General features: G+C 39.8%; 1 protein-coding gene across 3 annotated transcripts in view; it reads left to right on the forward strand.

Annotated features, from left to right (window-relative positions):
• LOC150076414 (intraflagellar transport protein 27 homolog) overlaps positions 1–20,289 on the forward strand; it is a 107,038-nt gene that overhangs the window by 68,761 nt on the left and 17,988 nt on the right. For 2 of the 3 annotated variants that reach the window (XM_090387678.1, XM_090387679.1), the window contains 2 exons: positions 6,922–7,036; positions 17,069–17,178. In XM_090387678.1, the coding sequence (XP_090243804.1) occupies positions 6,922–7,036; positions 17,069–17,178 (225 nt within the window). Of the gene's footprint in view, positions 1–6,921; positions 7,037–17,068; positions 17,183–20,289 lie in introns of all 3 variants that reach the window. The other variant, XM_090387680.1, reaches the window with a different exon arrangement.

The raw sequence follows: 20,289 nt of genomic DNA on the forward strand, positions 1-20,289 counted from the left end.
GGTCCACTGGATATTGATGGTTCAACAGTTGAGGATCCTGCTCAGGTGGCTAACAATCTAAACGAGTATTTTGCATCTACATTCACGCATGAGGAGTTATTCAGGAAGGAGAATGATGTAGGTAAAGTAAACATTGGCAGTGAGCTGGATGATTTTGTAATAACTGAGAGGAAAGTGGAGGAGAGATTGTTGAGGATAAACATAAAAAAGGCACCTGGGGTGGATGGGATCTATCCAGTTATATTAAAGGAGGCAGCAAAGGAAGTATGCAAACCCCTAGCCATAATTATGAGAGCTTCTTTGGACTCAGGGGAGGTACCCATAGACTGGAGATGTGCAAATGTAACCCCAATTCACAAAGGAGGATCAAAGGCTGACACAAGTAATTATAGACCTGTTAGTTTAACTTCTGTTCCAGGTAAATTAATGGAGGCACTGGTTAAAGAAGCACTGCAGGATCATCTAGACAAGAATTCAGTTATAGCTCAGACGCAGCATGGTTTTGTTAAGGGCAGGTCTTGCCTGAACAATTTGATTGGATACTATGATGTAGTCACAAAAGAACTGGATGCAGGGAATAACTTTGATATTATATATTTGGATCTTAGAAAGGCTTTTGATACTGTTGCACATGGAAGACTGCTGCACAAATTGGAGCAGTGTGGCATTGGAGGCAAATTGCTGCTATGGATAAGGGGATGGTTGAGTGGCAGAAGACAGAGAGTGGTAATCAATGGACACTGCTCAACGTGGACTAATGTTATTAGTGGAGTTCCTCAAGGTTCAGTGTTGGGTCCATTGTTGTTTTCGGTGTTTATGAATGATATTGATGATGGGATATCAAGTTTAATGTCTAAGTTTGCAGATGATACAAAGGTTGGCAGGGTCGTTAAGGACACTACTGACGCTATGCTGCTGCAACAGGATCTGGAAAGGTTGAACAGATGGGCTGAGAGGTGGCAAATGAAGTTTAACATTGACAAATGTAAAGTACTACATATGGGTAACAGTAACCCCAGAGCAATGTATCAACTCTGCGGTACTACACTGACAGTGGTGGAGAATGAAAAGGACCTGGGGGTAATTGTGCAGGCAGATATGAAGTTCTCTGAGCAGTGCAGACGAGCTGCAAGAGTAGCTCATGGTGTCTTGTCAATGATATACAGGAATTTTTCTAGCAGGGATAAGGAGGTGATTATTCCCTTGTATAAGGCATTGGTTAGGCCACATCTTGAGTACTGTATACAGGTCTGGAGGCCTCATTTCAAGAAGGATGTAGAGCTGCTGGAACGGGTACAGAGAAGGGCAACAAGATTAGTAAATGGAACAAAGGGTTGCTCTTACGAAGAAAGGCTTAAGTTTTGCAAATTACAGAGTCTGGAGACTAGGCACCGGCGAGGTGATCTGATAGAGGTGTATAAGGCTTTGAATGGTTTGAGCATGCTCAATGCCAATGGGATTCTTCATCTTTCTCAGAATAATCACCTCAGAGGGCATAAATTCAAATTGAGGAAGGACGGATGTCGGATAGATGTGCGGAAATTTGCCTTTGGCCAGCGGGTGGTTGGTTGGTGGAACCGACTTCCATCACTTGTTGTTGAAGTTGATAGCCTAAACAAATTTAAAGCTCAACTGGACAGGTATTTCGAACGAACGGAGGGGTGAAATGGGAGAGGGTTTTTTTTTTTTTTTTTTTTGGCTGATGCTGAATAAGCTTGCTTTCTTGCATCATATGCCTCTACTAATGCTAATGCTAATATTGTACTGTTTCCAAAACTCTTGCAAAGATAGTTCTGGGTCGGCGTCTATTGCGGCTATAGCTTGGGCGAAAGTGGTTCGAAGATAGTGCGCCTTAAATGTGGCAATCATCCCTTGGTCCACAGGCTGAATGAGTGGAGTTGTATTTGGTGGCAAATAAACAACTTTTACATCTGGATGGAGGTGGTCTAGGTGAGGTGGATGGCCAGGTGCATTATCTAAGATTAATACAAATTTTGAAAGGAATTTCTTTCTCGAAGCAATATTCACGAACTTGAGGTACAAAACAATTTAGAAACCAGTCTTTAAACAATATTTGAGTCATCCAGGCTTTTCGGTTTGAACGGAAGTATACAGGCAGCGTGTGCTTGTTTACATTCTTGAACACACGGGGATTTTCAGAATGATAAATTAAAAAAGGCTTCAGTTTAAAACCTGCGATGTTCCCACCAAGGAGCAAAGTCAGCCTATCTTTAAGTGCCTTAAAACCAGGCATGCTTTTGGCTTCTTGGTGAATGTAAGTGTGTTTTGGCATCCTTTTCCACAACAATCCAGTCTCATCCACATTGAAAAGCTGATCTGGTTGATACCCTCCTTCCGTAATTATTTCATCCAGACTTTTAACAAACTCTTGAGCTCCTTCCACATTCGCACTTGCTGATTCTCCAGTGACTCGAACCCTGTGAAGGTTGAATCTTCTTTTGAATCTTTTGAACCATTCTGTACTTGCTATAAATGTCTGAGTGTAATCTTTTCCATCACATTTCTTCAGCGTCTGAAAGAGACTTCTAGCCTTCGACTTCACTGTAAGAAGGCTTAAGGGTGTTCACTTCTGTATCTGATCTTCCATCCAAAGAAACAATTTTTCCATTTCATGGATGGGCCCTGTACGTTGTTTCGTTATCACTGTTGCTCGCATGGGTGCCGATCCTTTAACAACTTCATGAATCCTTTCTTTGTCTTTCAAAATCGTCGACACTGTAGAATGAGATAACTTAAAATCACGTGCGATCATGTTCACCTTCTTTCCTTCTTCATGCCGCTTGATCACTTTCAATTTTGTGTCTAAATCAATGGCTTTTCTTTCTTTCTTGACAGATCTAGGAGTAGACAAAGGCACTTTTCTCTTGGTTGACATTTTTAAGAGTTTTAAAAAAATGCTAATTGTAACACAAATATAATTGAACCAAAAATAGTGAATGTAATATGTACGCAAGCAGAGATCGGGACGCATGAATCACGACATGCATACATCAGTAAGATGTTTTGTTCGACTGTGATGGCAAAGCTGACTAAATGCATTAAGACTAGCTTATTCGGGCCAAACACGTTACTGGGCAGTGGGCTGACGTTACACGCACAACCGTTCCCATTAGGCTTCGGGGACCACACGGATAGGGCATGTGATTGTGGTAGAAAAATCTGAGAGCACTGCACTAAGAGAGGGGGTTGACGTGCGTATAGCATTCTTCCTAGCAACAATCTTCTATGTATGTATGCTCAGTTCAGATTGAAACGCGGTGCGAGATGCAGTAGCAGTCGTAAGTCGATCAGTCGTAAAGTGTATAGAACGAAAACATCTGGAGAATGATTATTTAGGTTACCAGATTTAATCCCAACAGATTTTTTTTCTGTGGGCTGACCAAAAGTTGAAATGTATTATTATAAATCTAAGCCTGTAAACATATTAAAAACAATAATTATTGAGTTTTAAAGAATTAATTCAGTCATACCAAAAAATTTTATCAAAATGTGGCAATACAACTGCTATACACTTACTGTCCAAAAAATTAGAAATCTTTTGCAGTTGGCTTCAACAGTTATTAAATGCATAATATGCAAATGTAAGTTGCCACAGGGTATGATTGATCACAAGTTCCTTGCTATCAGATAAATATTGTAAGCTTTCCTGTAGCTTCATAGTCCATATAGTCATGGGGAAGACAAGTGATCTTTCCAATATCAAGTGGCAGAGAAGAAAAATGCATGGGATGCATATAAATTATCAGGCGACACAGAATCCTATGGCAGATATAAGCTAGTCTGTAATCAAGTCACAAAGGAGGTTAGGCAGGCGAAGACAAATTACAAGAAATCTTTGGCAAAGGATGCTAAGAAAAACAGCAAGGATTTCTTTACTTATATAAACTCTAAAAGGAAGAGGATGAATCAGATTGATCCACTTGATATCGATGGTTTGACAGTTGATGCTCCTGCTCAGATAGTAAACAAACTGAATGAGTATTTTGCATCTACATTCGCACATGAGGAGTTATTAAGGATTGAAAATGCCAGAAGGTTATCAAATTGTAGCAGGGTGCTTAATGATTTTGTAATAACTGAGAGCAAAGTGGAGGAGAAATTGAAGTTAAACGTAAGAAAGGCAACTGGGGTAGTGGGATCTATCCAGTTATATTAAAGGAGGTGGCAAAGGAACTAAGCAAACCCTTAGCAATAATTATGAGAGCATCCTTGGACTCAGGGGAGGTCCCCACGGACTGGAGATGTGCAAATGTATCCCCAATTCACAAACGGGGGATCGAAGGGTGACACGAGTAATTACAGACCAGTTAGTTTAACTTCTGTTCCGGGTAAAATAATGGAGTCACTGGTTAAAGATGCATTGCAGGATCAACTATACAAGACTGCAGCAATAATTCAGACACAGCATGGGTTTGTTAAGGGAAAGTCTTGTCTGACCAAGTTGATTGGATATTATGATGTTGTTACAAAGGAACTGGATGCAAAAAATAATTTTGATATCATATACTTGGATTTCAGGAAAGCTTTTGACACTGCTACACATGGAAAACTACTGTACAAATTGGAGCAGAATGGTATTAAGGGTAAGTTGCTATATTGAATAAAAGGATGGTTGAGTGGGAGAAGACAAAGGGTGGTAATCATTGGGCACTGCTTTTAGTTGAGTCCCACAGGGTTTGGTGTTGGGTCCACTGTTGTTTTGTATATTTATCAATGATATTGATGAAGGTATATCAGGCTTAGTGTCAAAGTTTGCAGATGATACAAAGGTTGGCAGGGTTGTTAATGACAGTAATGGCAGTGTGCTACTGCAACAGGATCTAGAAAATTTGGGAAGATGGGCTGAGAAGTGGCAACTGAAGTTTAACATTGACAAATGCAAAGTACTGCATATGGGTAGAAGTAACCCCAGAGGAATGTACAACTGTGTGGTTACCACACTTAGGGTGGTAGAAAATGAAAAAGACCTAAGAGTAATTGTTCAGTCAGATATGAAGTTTTCTGAACAATGCAGACAGGCTGAAAGAGCAGGTCGTGGGGTTTTGTCATTGATATACAGGAATTTTGCTAGCAGGGAAAAGGAAGTGATTGTCCCTCTGTATAAGGCAATGGTCAGGTCATCCTTCCTAAAATGAGGCCTCCAGACCTGTACTGCGTACAGGTCTGGAGGCCTCATTTTAGGAAGGATGTAGATTTGCTTGAGCATGTACAGAGAAGGGCAACAAGGTGAGAGGCTTAAGTTCTGCAAATTTCAGTGTTTGGAGACCAGGCACCTACAAGGTGATCTGATTGAGGTGTATAAGGCCTTGAATGGCTTGAGCACACTGAATTTTGATGGGATTCTTCCACTTGTTCAGATTATGACCCTAAGACGGCATAAAATCAAATTGAGGAAAGACAGCTGTAGAATAGATGTGCAAAAATTTGCCTTTAGCTGGCAGTCGGTTAATTGCTGGAACAAACTTCCATCTGTCGTGGAAGTTGATAGGTTAAATAGATTTAAGAAGGAACTGGACAAACATTTATAGGGAATGGTTGTGAAAATTTTTTTTTATTTTTTTGGCTGATGCTACATAAGCTCATACGCTTGCTTTCTTGCATCACATGCCATGATTACTATTACTATATCAGAAAAGTGTTATTGTTGGAGCATGTTTAGCAGGAGCCAACTTGAAAAAACAAAGGAAGTCACTGGTATCGAAAGCAACCATCTCAGAAGTGTAGTGAGTAGAAGTGAAAGGATAGTGCAGCTCTAAATGGAAGAAATGTGGCAGAAACTTGGTACTACAATAACAAGACTGCAGGAATTTAAAGTGAATTGTGTGTCAAAATAAAAGGTTCAGTGTGCAGGAAATGGCTAAAATATTCAATTTAAGCAGAGAAAGACCATTTCCAACCTAACTGCACAGTGGGAATTGAAGAAACTGGGATTTAGTAGTTGTGTGCCTATACAAAAGCCCCTTCTTCCTATAAAAAATAGAATGATTTGACTGGAGTGGTGCTACCACCACTAGACTGTGGAACAGTGGAAAAGGGTCATGTGATCGGACAAGCCTCAATTTACACTCTTTTTTGTTGCTCCAATGGTAGGATGAAAATATGGTGTGAACCTCACGAAGCCATGCTTTTGGACTCTCATGTCCACCATTCAAGTGACTGGAGGTGGTATCATGATGTAGGACATGGATTGAGTTTGCTCATACTGTTAGAAGGTCACGTTACCTCCAGTGGATTTCTTTCTGCATTTTGAACCAGCTTTACCTTGCGGTGTTTTCCATTTTATCCATATTGCAATGAATTCTTTGAAGATGATAACATGCAAAAATTGTATCTGATTGGGTAAAGAAACATTCCCAATGTTTTCAACATCTACCATGACCACATAATTCTGTAGATCTGAATCCAATTGAGAAGTCTGAGATATGTTGGAAAGTGCAGTTCAGCTTCACAGTTCTCTACCAATCGCAATATAGCAATTGACAAATATTTTATGGAAAATTGGTTAAATCTGGAGCTAGATTCCCTCAGACACCTAGTGGAATCCATGCCTTGAGATGTATGGACTGTAAATCAGGCAAAAGGTGACCCTACTAGATATTGAACGAGGTTTGTAATTTTTTGGCCAGTGAGCGTATACTGAAGATAGTGGTAACTATTTGATTGTTAAGCTTATTGACCTGAAATTTTTATAGAATTCTAATAAATATTTTATCTTACTATCATTTTTATATTTTATATTAGAGCTGAATTGTTTCTCATAAATCAAAAAGAAAGTGTCTTATGCTCCACCCTATATATATAATAGTTTGAGTTTGTGTATTTTTTTGTAATTTAAAGGAATTGAATAACAAAGATAACTTGAGTCTTCATGAAGGATAACAATTTCCTATCTTTAACTAGTGGCAGCATCCATCCCTTATTTGTTTAATATATGATGTGACTAGTGAAAATTCATTGAACAGTTGTGAACAGTGGCTAGAAAAAGTAAAAAGTGTTTCGTGGACTTCTTTAACTGGTAAGTTCTTTAAAAGGGAGTAAATCTAGTAAATATGTTATTTTCTGCTTAATAAAACAGTTTGTCTCTGTTATGCTGATATTCTTTATTTTGATTTTCTAGTGGTACCAGTGATACTTTTTGATTATATTGTTGATCTCATTCAAAGGAAATGGACAATTAATCATTATTTTAACGACTGGTTATGTGTGAGTGATTCAAATTAGAATACTTTTCACTAATTTTGAGCTATTTATCAATAAAGAAGTCCTACAACTCATTAGAATTTAAACAATTTTTATTATTAATAAATAATAAACATTGTACTTTGGGCTGTTCCCCTTCTCACTTCACTTTCCAACCCTTGGCTCTGCAAAACAATGAACATAATGAATATGTTTCATATTTTTATGAATAATTTGGAATGAATTTTGTATTTGGTGGAAATCAGTTAAATACATTCATTATTTATTTATTTACTGTAAGCATTTACTTTTGAAGGCTTACTAATTGCAGTTAGTGCTGGTTAAACCTAAAATGACAAATGTAGGCAGTGCAATTTTTTCTGTGACTATTACTAGAAGGTGAAGAAGATTGGTATAACAGCATGACTTGTTTTCAGTAATGAAGGTACCTTTCACTTTAGCAGGAAACCAAACACCACCCATTTCAGTAATGAAGGCACTGAAAATCCTCTCCAATCGTTAAGAATGATTGCGACTTACCAGTAATAAACATTCTTTGTGCCATTTCAAATCAGACGATGTATGGCCCTATCTCTTTTGTGGATACAATGATTTATGAGAACTGAGAATCTTCAGTAACTGACTAATGAGCCAACTTCATGAATATTTCACTGATTTTATTCTGGTTAAAGTGGAATCAGTGGAATATTCATGAAGCAAGTTTGTGCATCTTGCATCAATGTCTAGAAGCTGTCCCCAGGGTTCCGTCTTGTGCTTCACCATGTGGAACATGGTGTTGAATGAGTGGTTCTCCCACAACTTTGATCTGACCGCCATGTCCTCGTACACAGACAACCTTGTTCTTCTTGTCAAGTCTCCCACCCAGACCATCCTGGAGCTGCAAGCCAACTCTGCACTGAATGGGCCAAAAACTCACAAACTTACTGTTTCCTCAACTAAAATGCTGCTGATTAAAGGCATCCTCCACATCCATAGGCCTTGAAGTCAAATTACGGGTGGCCTATGGATGTGGAGGATGCCTTTAATCAGCAGCATTTTAGTTGAGGAAACAGTAAGTTTGTGAGTTTTTGGCCCATTCAGTGCAGAGTTGGCTTGCAGCTCCAGGATGGTCTGGGTGGGAGCCTTGACAAGAAGAACAAGGTTGTCTGTGTACGAGGACATGGCGGTCAGATAAAATACTGAGGTGGCATAGTTAAAATCTCTCAAATGCACACAGCTATAAAATACCTTGGAGTCTTCCTCAATCGTAAATGGTCTTTCGTGCCACTTTTTTATTACATCAAGGACAAGGTCAAGAGATACACGGCCATGCTGGATCATGTGACCAGGGAACTTAAGGCCTTATACTTTGCAGTCTTCCAGTTGTTTCATACAGTGCTCCCCTGGTTCTGCAGGGTGGAGAGAATTACTTATGCCAATAAACTTAATGGACTTCAATGTCTCTTTCTTCTCCAGTCCACAAGAGACTTCAGAACTACCTCCATCCCGGCACCAGGTCGCTGCCAATCTTCCTTTGGATCTCTGTATTGCTTATTTCAGCCTCCTGCTCTGCTCCAAAAGGAACACACAAATACTTTCCTCGGTATCTCTGCTGCTGCCAATGCCAACCTTGCAACCAAAAAAAGAGACTGTGGTCTGAATTTTCCAACCTCTGACAGGCCCACTGACCCACAGAGTCCAAGGACAAAACCACAAGAAAATTCATTCTGGATTTTGCTTTCCTCACAAAAGGTATCCTGAATTGGCTCACTTCCAACTTAGAGACCATCTTCATGCCCAACAGCAACAGATCCATAAAAGTTCATCTTAGTCAACTTAGTGTAGTTGATGAAGACACATCCATCTGTAGTGAAACAGAGAGTTGTAATTACCTTATGCCCGACTGCATCAATTATCTAGATCTAAAACAGCAATTCCTCCTTCAAAACAACCTGCCTGCTCTCCACCCTGTTTACTCTCTGATTGGAACTAAAGGATTTTGCTTGCAGATACAAGGAGGTGATTATACCTTTGTATAAGGCAGTGGTCAGGCCACACCTTGAGTACTGTGTACAGGTCTGGTGACCTGATTTTAGGAAACATGTACAGTTGCTAGAACATATACAGAGAAGGACAACAAGATTGGTGAGAGGAACAAAGGCCATCAAGAGAGGCTTAAATTCTGTAAGTTGCAGCATCTGGAGACTAGGCACCTGCAAGATGATCTGATTGAGGTGTACAAGGCCTTGAATGGTTTGAGAAGGCTCAGTGCTGATGAGATGCTTGTTCAGATTAAGAACCTGAGGTGGCATAGTTAAAATTGAAGAAAGACAGTTGTAGAATAGATGTGCGGAAGTTTGCCTTTAGCCAGCGGGTAGTTGATTGCTGGAACAGATTTCCATCTGGTGTTGTGGAAGTTGATAGCTTAAATAAATTTAAGGTTGAACTAGACAAACATTTGGAGTGACCAGATGGGTGAAATGGGAAGATTTTTTTTTTTTTTTTGGCTGATGCTCTATAAACTTACTTTCTTGCATCATATGCCTCAACTAATGCAAATGCTAATGCTAACCTTCAATGCCTTATACACTTCTGTATTGCCCTTTTCGGCAGGAGGAGACACCTGACTACTGCTGCTCCTCCTGCTATTCCATCATAACCTGATTAGGTTCTTCTACACTAGTGTGCAAAACTTAAGGACCAGTCAGGTTTTTACCTGTAGCTTCTCATAGAAGTGGCCTAGATATGAGAAAAGCATGCCAAAGGAACTCGGGAGGTACAGAAATGATGAAGGAAACAACACCGACACAACAAAACGGTACAGATAGACTTTATATTCAAAAATGGCAACATAGCACTGGCTGCCATGATACAGATGCATCACTACCAAAGATGGAACAAAGGGAAGAGGTGGTTCTCAATAGGAGATATGGCCACCCATAATGTCGATGCAGGCTTTGCACTGTCTGTCCATACTTAGAACAGTGTCATTGATAAGTTCTTGTGTGTGGTAACATCGTCTATTCCTCTGTCCTAGGGGGTCATCACTGACCATAGACTTACTTTCTTCCCTCACCTTCAGAATCTCAACATAAAAGTAAGAAACTTCTCAGCCTCAATAGTCAGGATCTCCAGGAGTGACTGGGGGCTCTCCAAGCGCACAAATACTCCTTTACTACAAGGCGGTGTTCCTCCCCATAGTCACGTTCACTGCAGGGGCGTGGTTTCACCAGGCAATTAAGTGTAAAATTAAAGAGAAGCTGAACTCTGTCCAACGGGGACTTCTCCTGACTACCCATCGGATCTGCAGTACTGTCTCCACATCAGCAACACAAGTCATTGCAGGGGTTCTTCCACTGGACCTCTTTGTAGTTTATAGGGACTATGCTACAGAATATGGAGGAGGATTCCTGCAACAATTCTAGGCATCCGACTTAACTTAGACACGGACGTGAAAAGAGAGAAGCTGCACTGCTATAACGAGCTAGTTCATATATGGCAGACGTGATGGGACACAACCAACAAGGGACTAGTCACAAAAACTTCATACCGGATGTTACCTTTGCAATGGCAAAATCCGTTACGAAATGGTTTACTCTCACGATGGAAACCTCCTATGTAGTCACAGGACATGGGGCCCTCAATGAGAAATTGTTTCAATTTAGACTTTCAGAGTCAGAGCTTTGTTTCTGTGGAGCAAAGGAGAACTGGCCCCACATACTCTTCGACTGTGCTATGTATAATAAATCCAGAGAAAAGCTGAGGAATAACATCCAGGGATTCTCCTCAACTGCAGTGGAACAGCAAATCCAAACAGCAAGTAATCTTGCTGCACTCCAGGCCTTTGCAAAAGTAGTTTTTGCTCGAAGGAAGAGGCTTATTAGTATTAGTAACGGCCGCATGGTGCAAGAAAGCCTATGGCTTATGCTGCACCAGCCAAAAAAAAAAAAATAAACAACAATGATTAAAAAAAAAAAAAAAAATTATTCTGGGGGCGAACCGAGTTCTGCCCCAAATCAATCAAGTCCGAAGATAAAATTGGACAGTAAGATTCGTTTCACCAAGAAGACCTGGACAATAATTATATAGAGTTTAAGTCTGTTTTTGATGTTATGGATGAGTTGCTAGTGTAAATTTTTTTGCATTTTTTTAAAAAATTAATTTATGTTTTTTAATTAATTTGTTTTTTAATTAATTTGTTTTTTAATTAATTTATATATTTTATGTTTTTATAATGTATTTATTTATTTTATGAAAGATGTAAGATACTCAGTTGAGAGTTGTTAAGCAGATTTGAACTTATGTTCTTGGTGCCGCCTTTAGTTTTAATAAAAATTAAAAAAATAATAATTCCTCTGTCAGCACCATCTTCAGCTGGTGAACATTTTCTGGTGGTTGTGGACGTGCCGCTAGGCGTCTCCCCAGAGCGTCCCATATGTGTTCGATGGGATTTAGATTGGTGTAACGGGTAGGCCAATTCATATGAACAATGTCCTCACTTTCCAAAAGCATATCAACAGCTGCAGTGTGATGGGTTGTGGCGTTTTCATCCATAAACACGAACTCGGGGCCAATGGCACCTCAGAACAGACACACATGGGGAAGGATTGCCTCAGTACAGTATCGTGTACCGGTTACAGTACTGCCTTCCAGTATCTAGAGTTGTGTACGTCCATCCAAGATAATGCCTCCCCAGAAAAGAAAACCTCGACTGCCATATCGATCCCTTTCAGTGATGTTTGCAGGATGATACCATGTGCCAACCTCTCGCCAGAGTAGCTGACATCCAGAATCGCTGCTGAGACTGAATCTACTCTCATCAGTAAAGAGTACCTTACCCCATTTCACTTCTGTCCAATCCATGTGTTTGATGCACCACTGTAAACGGTGTCTCCGATGGGCAGGTGTTAAAAGGATACAGCATACTGGCCGTTGAGCAAACAGTCCACCTTTGTGGAGTTGCCTGGCCACAATAAACCGCGATATTCTGCATCCTGTCCTATGTCCTGTCCTCCTCCTACACCATCCTGTCCTCCTACACCTGAGTATCTACACCTGTGCAGCTGGTTTGCAATGGATCCTGCTGTCTGGTGTCGGTCCCTTTTGGCCAGTAGGAGTATAAAGCAGTCATCATTGGGGACCAACACTGGTCTTTTGAACAGCTGTACATATCGTTCTGAAGGCCGACCACGCATGTGAGACGATGCTTTGGGCAATACCGAACTCTGCAGCCCCACTCCTCGCACTTCGAGCTTCCCAATTATTCAACCCCAGGTAACGTCATCCAGATGTTGTCTACTGGCCATTTCGTTGTCTGTAGCACTGTATGAAACCAATGTAACAATCATGCTCACCATTCGGTAATTTGCACATAACTGCTGAACTGCTGCTTTTATCTGTTTATGTGAGTTTTCTCATCACAATTCAAATTTTTGCATGTGCACCAGGTTTCTACTGAATGGCCACAGGCTGTTTTGTTTGATTTTGTGGTTGTAACCTTTAGAAATATAGTGTTGGTACTTATGATTTGCACACCAGTGTACTGGCAGTCTCCTCAACTCTCTGCTTTCTTTGTCGGACCATGGGACATCTTTGTGCTATTCCTAATCTTAGGTAGGATCTCATGCATTTCTGCTGGTGCTTGCATTGCAGTGCAGGATTCTTCCTCTGGTGAGGAAGAATCCTAACCCTTTGGGGTAGAATATTTTCTTCTGATGCCCTTCCCCAGGCATGATATCTCTTACCACAGGAGGCCTTCTCCTGCTGCCTGCTCCTGCCTCCTGGACAAGAGTGTTACTACCTTGCTATATCTTCCTTGATTGACTTTATGCTGTCCTCTCTCACCTTTCTTAAGAGTGCTCTCCCATGTCCTCCTGCTCACCTTGGGACCTCTCTTCCTTGAGGTCCCAGCTTTGCCATCCCCTTTCTATTCTCCTTCCCTATACACTACTTCATTACTGGCATCCTCTCTCTCCTTTCTCTGCTGTGAGGATTGGACACCAACAGGCATTCCTCTGCTGACCTGGCCCAGCTCCTCATGCCATGGATGGATGCTGGAATGCCCTTCCTTGTGATGGAGCTTTCTTGTAACTAAATGGCTAGATGAACAATATGAACAGCACAACAACACTCTATGCACAATACTTGCACTCTCATCTGGCCTTGGAAGATTTTGCTTCTTCACGGTGACACTTTTATACAATTTTGTGTGGGACCTCTGCTATCACTGACAGATACACACTATGTCCAGACCTCACCATTGAAACACTGTGCCATATGCACCAGAGGTCCCTTGCCAGAAAAATGTGCACTATATTACTATAGTGCACTGCCACTCGCCTGGATAGTAGGCATCATACTCCATGGGTCCATAAACTCGTGTTGCTTGCACCATACACGAAGGCATCCATCAGTGTGTTGCACCAGGTATTTCGACTCATCCAACGTGCACACTCATTTCCAGTCCTCCAGTGTCCAACTAGCATGTCATAGACACCACAGCATTTGCTGTCAACAGTGATCAGTGGTGAAGAGGGAGTGTTTCTTGGGTAGTCTGTGGTGGAACCCCCCCCCATACACCTGAGTGTGTGGCACATCATTTGGAATATTAAGTTCTGAATTCTAAGTATACGATTGATGTCAAAATTATTTTTTTGTATCTAGTTACTTTGTTACTGCATCATAGCATCCAACTAACCCCAGGGGCTCACATCTGGTGAGTATGGGCTTGGCACACCCAGGGTCCTGAGCTGGATATCATCATTCTTCTCTTTCTTGGTGATTCCTTTCTACTTTTGACTCTCTCTCTCTCTCTCTCTCTCTCTCTCTCTCTCTCTCTCTCTCTCTCTCTCTCTCTCAGAGTAGCTCGGGAACTTTTTTTTTTTCCTGGTGCAGCATAAGCCTCAGGCTTCCTTGCACCATATGGCTATTAATAATAATAATAATATTATTATTTTTGCATTTCCCTATATTGTATTGCGATGTCAACTGTTGCACTATGACCTGCTATACAGCCTGTACAGTGTGCCGCATGCTTCGCTCACTGCAGATGTCTGCCTTGCTTAATCCTTTATGGTTCTGTTGGCAGGAGGTGGTTTGTCACCATTCTTTTTACACCTTAACCACAGTCAGCTGTGCGCAACTGACAACACCTGCCCTTTCCAATATGGGAGCATCCAATGCACAAGCTCCCACAGTCACGCCTTGTTGAAACGCCATGATATCTTTACTATATCCCATAACTGCTACTTTATCACTTTGACTTGCACAACCAGATGAAAATTGCCAGTGCTCTAGCATATGAAGCCATTTGGCTTTTTATACTGTGAACTATGCAGCATAGTCCATTGCTGATGAAGTAGTCGTGATTCAGCAATCACAGAGTGTATATTTATGTATACAGCAGGCACTCTACACTGATTCACTATAACACTGGTCTTATATTATAACCCATATCTCACTCTAATGCTGTCACAAATCACTATAACGCTCTTTTTACCAGTGTACAGATTAAATTTTTGGCATGGAGTGTTAGTATTTGGCAATGAAATGCCAAATACTAACATTCATGAAAACATTTCATGAATAGCAAAACAGCATTAAAAAGTTTCCCATGCTCAATGAAATTTTTTTCCACACTAATTTAATTGCAGTATGGTGGCTTGTTACGTAGTTCTGAGATCAACATTTTAAAAAATGATTAAGTATATATTGCTTGTAATATTTGCATTATATGCATTTATCCGAAGTCTAGTCATCACTCAGTACAGTGTTAGGTAACAGAGTTTACTCGAACATTGTATAATTAATGCAATGCAGTTACATTTTCTAAGACGAATAATGATGGATAAGAATTAAAAAGCAAAAATGTCTGGACACTGTACGAAACCTACTAAAGTAAGAAAAAGACTGAATTTGAAAATTAAATTATACGTTTTGGAGCGAATCGATTCCGTTCAATGACAAGTGAATGTGTGCAATTAATTAGGACTAGCAGATTTAACTGTAAGAACAATTATAAAAAATAAAGAAGTAATTTTAGCAGCAGGAAAGACAGCTGTTCCACTGCAAGCAACTAAATTGGTTATGGCTAGGCCGGCTGTTATAATTGAAATGGAGAGACTTCTAAATAATTTTATTGAAGATAATATCTAATGCACAATTCTCTTAAGTTAAATATTATTAAATAAAAGGTGATTAGCCTATTTGATTTGAAGAAAGCTCACCTTAAAAAAAAAAAAAAAAAAATGTGGAACCATTTAAAGCTAGTAAGGGCTGGTTCGACAGATTTAAAATTCAGGGAGAAGCCATAAGTGCAGATCAAGAAGGAGCCGAAACTTTCAAAAAAGAACTTCTTAAAATTATGAATTAAAATTATGATTTGAAGAAAGTTGTTAGGACTGGCAGATTTAACTGTAAGAACAATTATAAAAAATAAAAAAGTATAACAATTATAAAATGTTATACTTCTCAACAAGTTTTTAACATAGGCGTCTCCATAGCCAGGTGGGCAGGAGCAGCAGTGCGTAGCACACGCTTCTTGATTAGACCAGGATTCGAGCCCGTGAACATCAAATCCGGAGGATGCGGAAAGTTCAGGGAATGACCACCGCATATCCCCCGGAGCAATATGGCCTTAGTTGCTAATGCTCCTAAAAACCAAATAACAACATCAACAAGTTTTTAACATAGATGAAACAGGACTCTTTTGGAAACAAATGCCTAAAAGAAGTTTCATATCGGAAGAAGAAAAAACATGCCAGTTTCCTCTCAACTTTATTGTTGAGTGGTAATGCTATATGGGATTTTAAAGTAAAACCCCTTTTAGTTTACTAGGAAGAGGGCCAAAGTACAACCCAAAATCGACCAAAGGTATGAAAACATAACAGCCCAGAGCCATCGGATTAATAGGTTCATGACTTTCATTGTCATTTTAAGTTTAATTTTGATATGTAATGTAGTTACTTACTGCATAATTATATACATATATAATGGAGAATATTTTATATGTACAGATTTTTAATATTAAATATTTTGACCAACATTTGCCGTATTTTCACTACCATTTATTATTTGTGAGTGGCAGTGGCATAGACTGCGACTCACAAATACATATGTTACATTATGGGAATATGGCACTCGCTTAGCGCCGATTCATTTAACGCTCTGTTTTTGCAGAATGAATTATCAGCATTAAGCAGGGGATCACCTGTACAATGTCATCTTCAATATATATTACATGCCTTGAAGATGATACTTTATCACCTATGAGGGATTTGTTATGGTATAAGTTTTATGTTCAGAAGCTCTTTCTCTCTTTCTCTCTCTCTCTCTCTTATGTGCTTTAGCAACTGCTTCGGCATCTCCGTAGCCAGGTGGGCAGGAGCAGCAGTGCATAGCACATGCTTCTTGATTATACTGGGGTTTGAGCCTGTGACCACCAAATATGGAGAATGCAGAAAGGTTAGGGAAAGACCACTGCATATCCCCGGAGCAATATGGCCTTAGTTGCTAATGCTCCTAAAAATCAAATAACAATAGCAACTGCTTGGTCATGTTAGGTGATCAGTTATGACATGATCCTTTTACTATAACAGTACAACTGAAAATAAAAAGAGCCCTTCTACACAACATGGGCATGTCATTAAATGTAACTTCCCCATGTTCTGTGAACTGCATGATATTCTAGACTTTTGTAAAAGGAGAAAATTATAGACACCTTTATAGCTTTGAATTAATTAAACACGAGTTTGTCGGCACTGTTTCTTATTGTTTTAATACAAGTGAAACATATTGATATCAGTAGAACTAAAAAAAATAAAATCTTGAATGGTATTTTCATTACCCTTTTTTTTTATTTCTGTGTTAGGTGTCCTTGTTGGAAATAAGACTGACTTAAAAGAGCGAAGAGTAGTGTCTCAGAAAACTGCACAGGAATTTGCCAAGAAATTACAACTGCAGTACTTTGAATGCTCAGCAGTAGGTATTTTTCATTTTCTTTTTAAATAACATATTTTCCACAAGCTAAGACAACCCTTTAGTTCTTGGTTTCTTTCCAGAAATTAGAGGATATCCTTTCCAATTTAACATTAGTAAAGTATTTTGCACTATATCAAATCTAAAGGAAATTTTGAAAAGCATTGATGAAAGTACAGAAGGCTTGATAAATCTATCCTATTTCCTTTGCAATCTTTTTTGATGTTTGTTTTGTATTAACAAAAAATGCAAGGAAGCCAGGCTTGTTCAGCATTAGCCCTTAATCCTTTCATGATGACATATGTCAATCTGCTTTACATAATATAAAAAAAATACTACATTTCTCATAACAGTAACTGTTGCCTCTGGGGAGCACATGCAGAGATCTATGGTTTTCAAAGGTCTTTCATGCATTTCAAATAATACATCCATTTACATTTAAACTGTTTTGAAATTTTTCTGGTATGTGCTTGCCATCCAGTGTTGGATTAAGGCATGGGCTAGTAGGGCCCATGCCAGGGGTGCCATTCTTTCTATTGGCAGGAAGTGATTTGACCCGTTCGACACCATTCCTTGTACGTCTTAACCACAGTGAGGCATAGGCAAAGTTCCTTGTTGACACGATGGGTGCATAGCTTTGTGTGGTTTCCACCAGATAACTGTGAATCACTTACGGTGAATGGGGGGGAATAATAACACAAGACATTCATTCATCAGCCCCTGGGAGTATACTGCAGTGCCTGTTACTTGTATTATTGATTCACCATCTCTCATCGTGGTGTAAGACAACAGCCTCCGTAATAGGGTACATGCAGGACCCAACATTACGATTCATGGTGGCACCTGCTGCCCACTAAGGAGCACCAAATTTTACAAATCATGAAAAAATATATATATATTCTTAGTAAAGGGAATGCTGAAAAGTCTTTCTGCCCAATGCACGAAACTACCTTGGTGTGGCCCTCTTGCCATCTCTGTGTTTCCAACTAATAGTAAACACAGTTTTAATGGGTGGCAGTATAAAAATAGCTTTGAAAAGCAGCGGAGGAGGATATCACACCTGTTGGCCATTTTTGTAATTTTGGCAGACGAAAGCTGAGGCCCTGAGTGCCAGACGAGTGATCTAGCAATTTATAAAGCGAATTCGAAAGCGTTTTTCTAAAGAGAAGTTGTTAAAGAGATTTCCAAAGGCTTTACTTTCAAAGTTATTTATTTTCTGGCTCTTTTTAAATGAAGGAAGTCTCCTATAAGAAAGGAAAGACTTTTCTTTTGTACATATAACTACTTTTCTAACACACTAACCACTAACTTCTTATCACTTGGTCACTGGTGGCACCACTCCTGCCTCCACGTGGCGAGGCCGGTAACCTGGGGGATAAATCAGTCCTCAGGGCTAAAAGGAGCAGAAATGGATACCAATGAATTTCCTCGTCTAGAGCCCAAGAGTGCTCAATATGAAAACCATGAAACGAACCATGACTTCTTTACCTCAAAGAGAATGAAAAAAGATGCAGGCAGACAGGAATCACCAGCCTTCCTGATTATCCATTCTCTGTTGGCACAGCCTGTTAGCAAGCTCTCCCCTTTCATCATATGATGCCTGGAACATACAGCAGCATCACCAAAAATGGTGAAACATCTCCAATCTGGGGACTTGCTAATAGAGACTTTTCTCCCAAGACACTCTGAACAATTATTAAAACTCACTACTTTAAGCAGAATTCCAATTCAAGTTGCTCCACATAACACCCTGAATTCGTCCAAGGGAGTGATCACTGAGTGGGATCTATTGAACATTTCTGAAGAAGAAATAATACAGGAACTAAAGGAACAAAATGTAACTCAAGCCAAAAGAAGCATGATACAAAAAGATGGTACCTTAGTACCAACACGTAACATAATTCTAACCTTCATTACACTGAATCTACCAGCTTCAGTCAAAGCAGGTTACTTAAATTGCCGTGTTCGACCCTTTATCTCAAATCCCCTAAGTTGCTACAATGCCAGAAATTTGGTCACTCCCAGACAGCATGCCATGCCGTTTCAACATGTCCAAACTGTGGCTCTACAACTCATATCCAGTCAGAATGCAAGGCACAAACTCTGCAGTGTCCTAATTGCAGGAGCAACCATCCATCATACTCTAAAGAATGTGATCTCTGGAAGATAGGCAAAAAAAATACAAAAATACAAGACTAAAAATAAAGTTTCATATCAAGAAGCTAGGAAACAAATTAAACTAACCATGCCAAAAAGCTCTTATGCCTCGGCTATCCACTCTCACTAATCAGTAGCATGTCAGACGGAAGTGTCACTCTCTCCAGATAAATCAATAGCAGACTGGACTCAATCAGTTCTATCAACCCAGCTTACATCTAAGCCAAAGACAGTAGATCAGAGTAACAATACACCTCTCACAGTTCCAACCCAAAACATAACTCACAGTAAAGTAACAGAGAAACTGCAAAAATCAGATCCTGTTGAGGTTAACATCCCCCCCCCCTCAACAAGGATGGATACTGATGATATGATCACCCAAGATTTTCTCGAATTACATGCAGATGGTCAAATGGAAGATAACAGTGATTCAACACGCCCAAACTTCCCCAGAAAAGAAAAATCTAAACTAGATCATCACAAACAAACCACTTATAAAAAGCAGCCAGATTCATCTCCCTCTTATAAATCCAAATGATGGAACATATCATCCAATGGAACTGTAGAGGCCTTCGCAGTAACATTAATGATATCCATGAACTAATTCACCACTACAGACCTCTTGAATGTGCTTACGGGAAGCAAATTTGACACCTCAGATCTCAATTACAATCAAAAATTATACTATGTTCAGACAAGACAGAGCCCACGGAGGAGTAGCAATACTCGTGGATTCAAGCATCCCTTTACAAACTGCCTTAGAAGCTGTTGCCACTAGCGTTGTAAATGGTGTTACTCTGACACTGGTTTCAATCTATCTTCCGCCAAATCATCAATATACTATTCAAGAAATCAAAGATCTTGTTTTGCAGTTACCATCTCCATTTTGTTACTAGGAGACTTTAATGTGCACCATCCACTATGGGGTTCCCCTATCTCAGACAGACAAGGGAAGCT

This window comes from Mastigoproctus giganteus, chromosome 13, assembly GCF_048544385.1.
Source record: "Mastigoproctus giganteus isolate SK-2022 chromosome 13, ASM4854438v1, whole genome shotgun sequence".
Lineage (NCBI taxonomy): Eukaryota > Metazoa > Arthropoda > Arachnida > Uropygi > Thelyphonidae > Mastigoproctus > Mastigoproctus giganteus.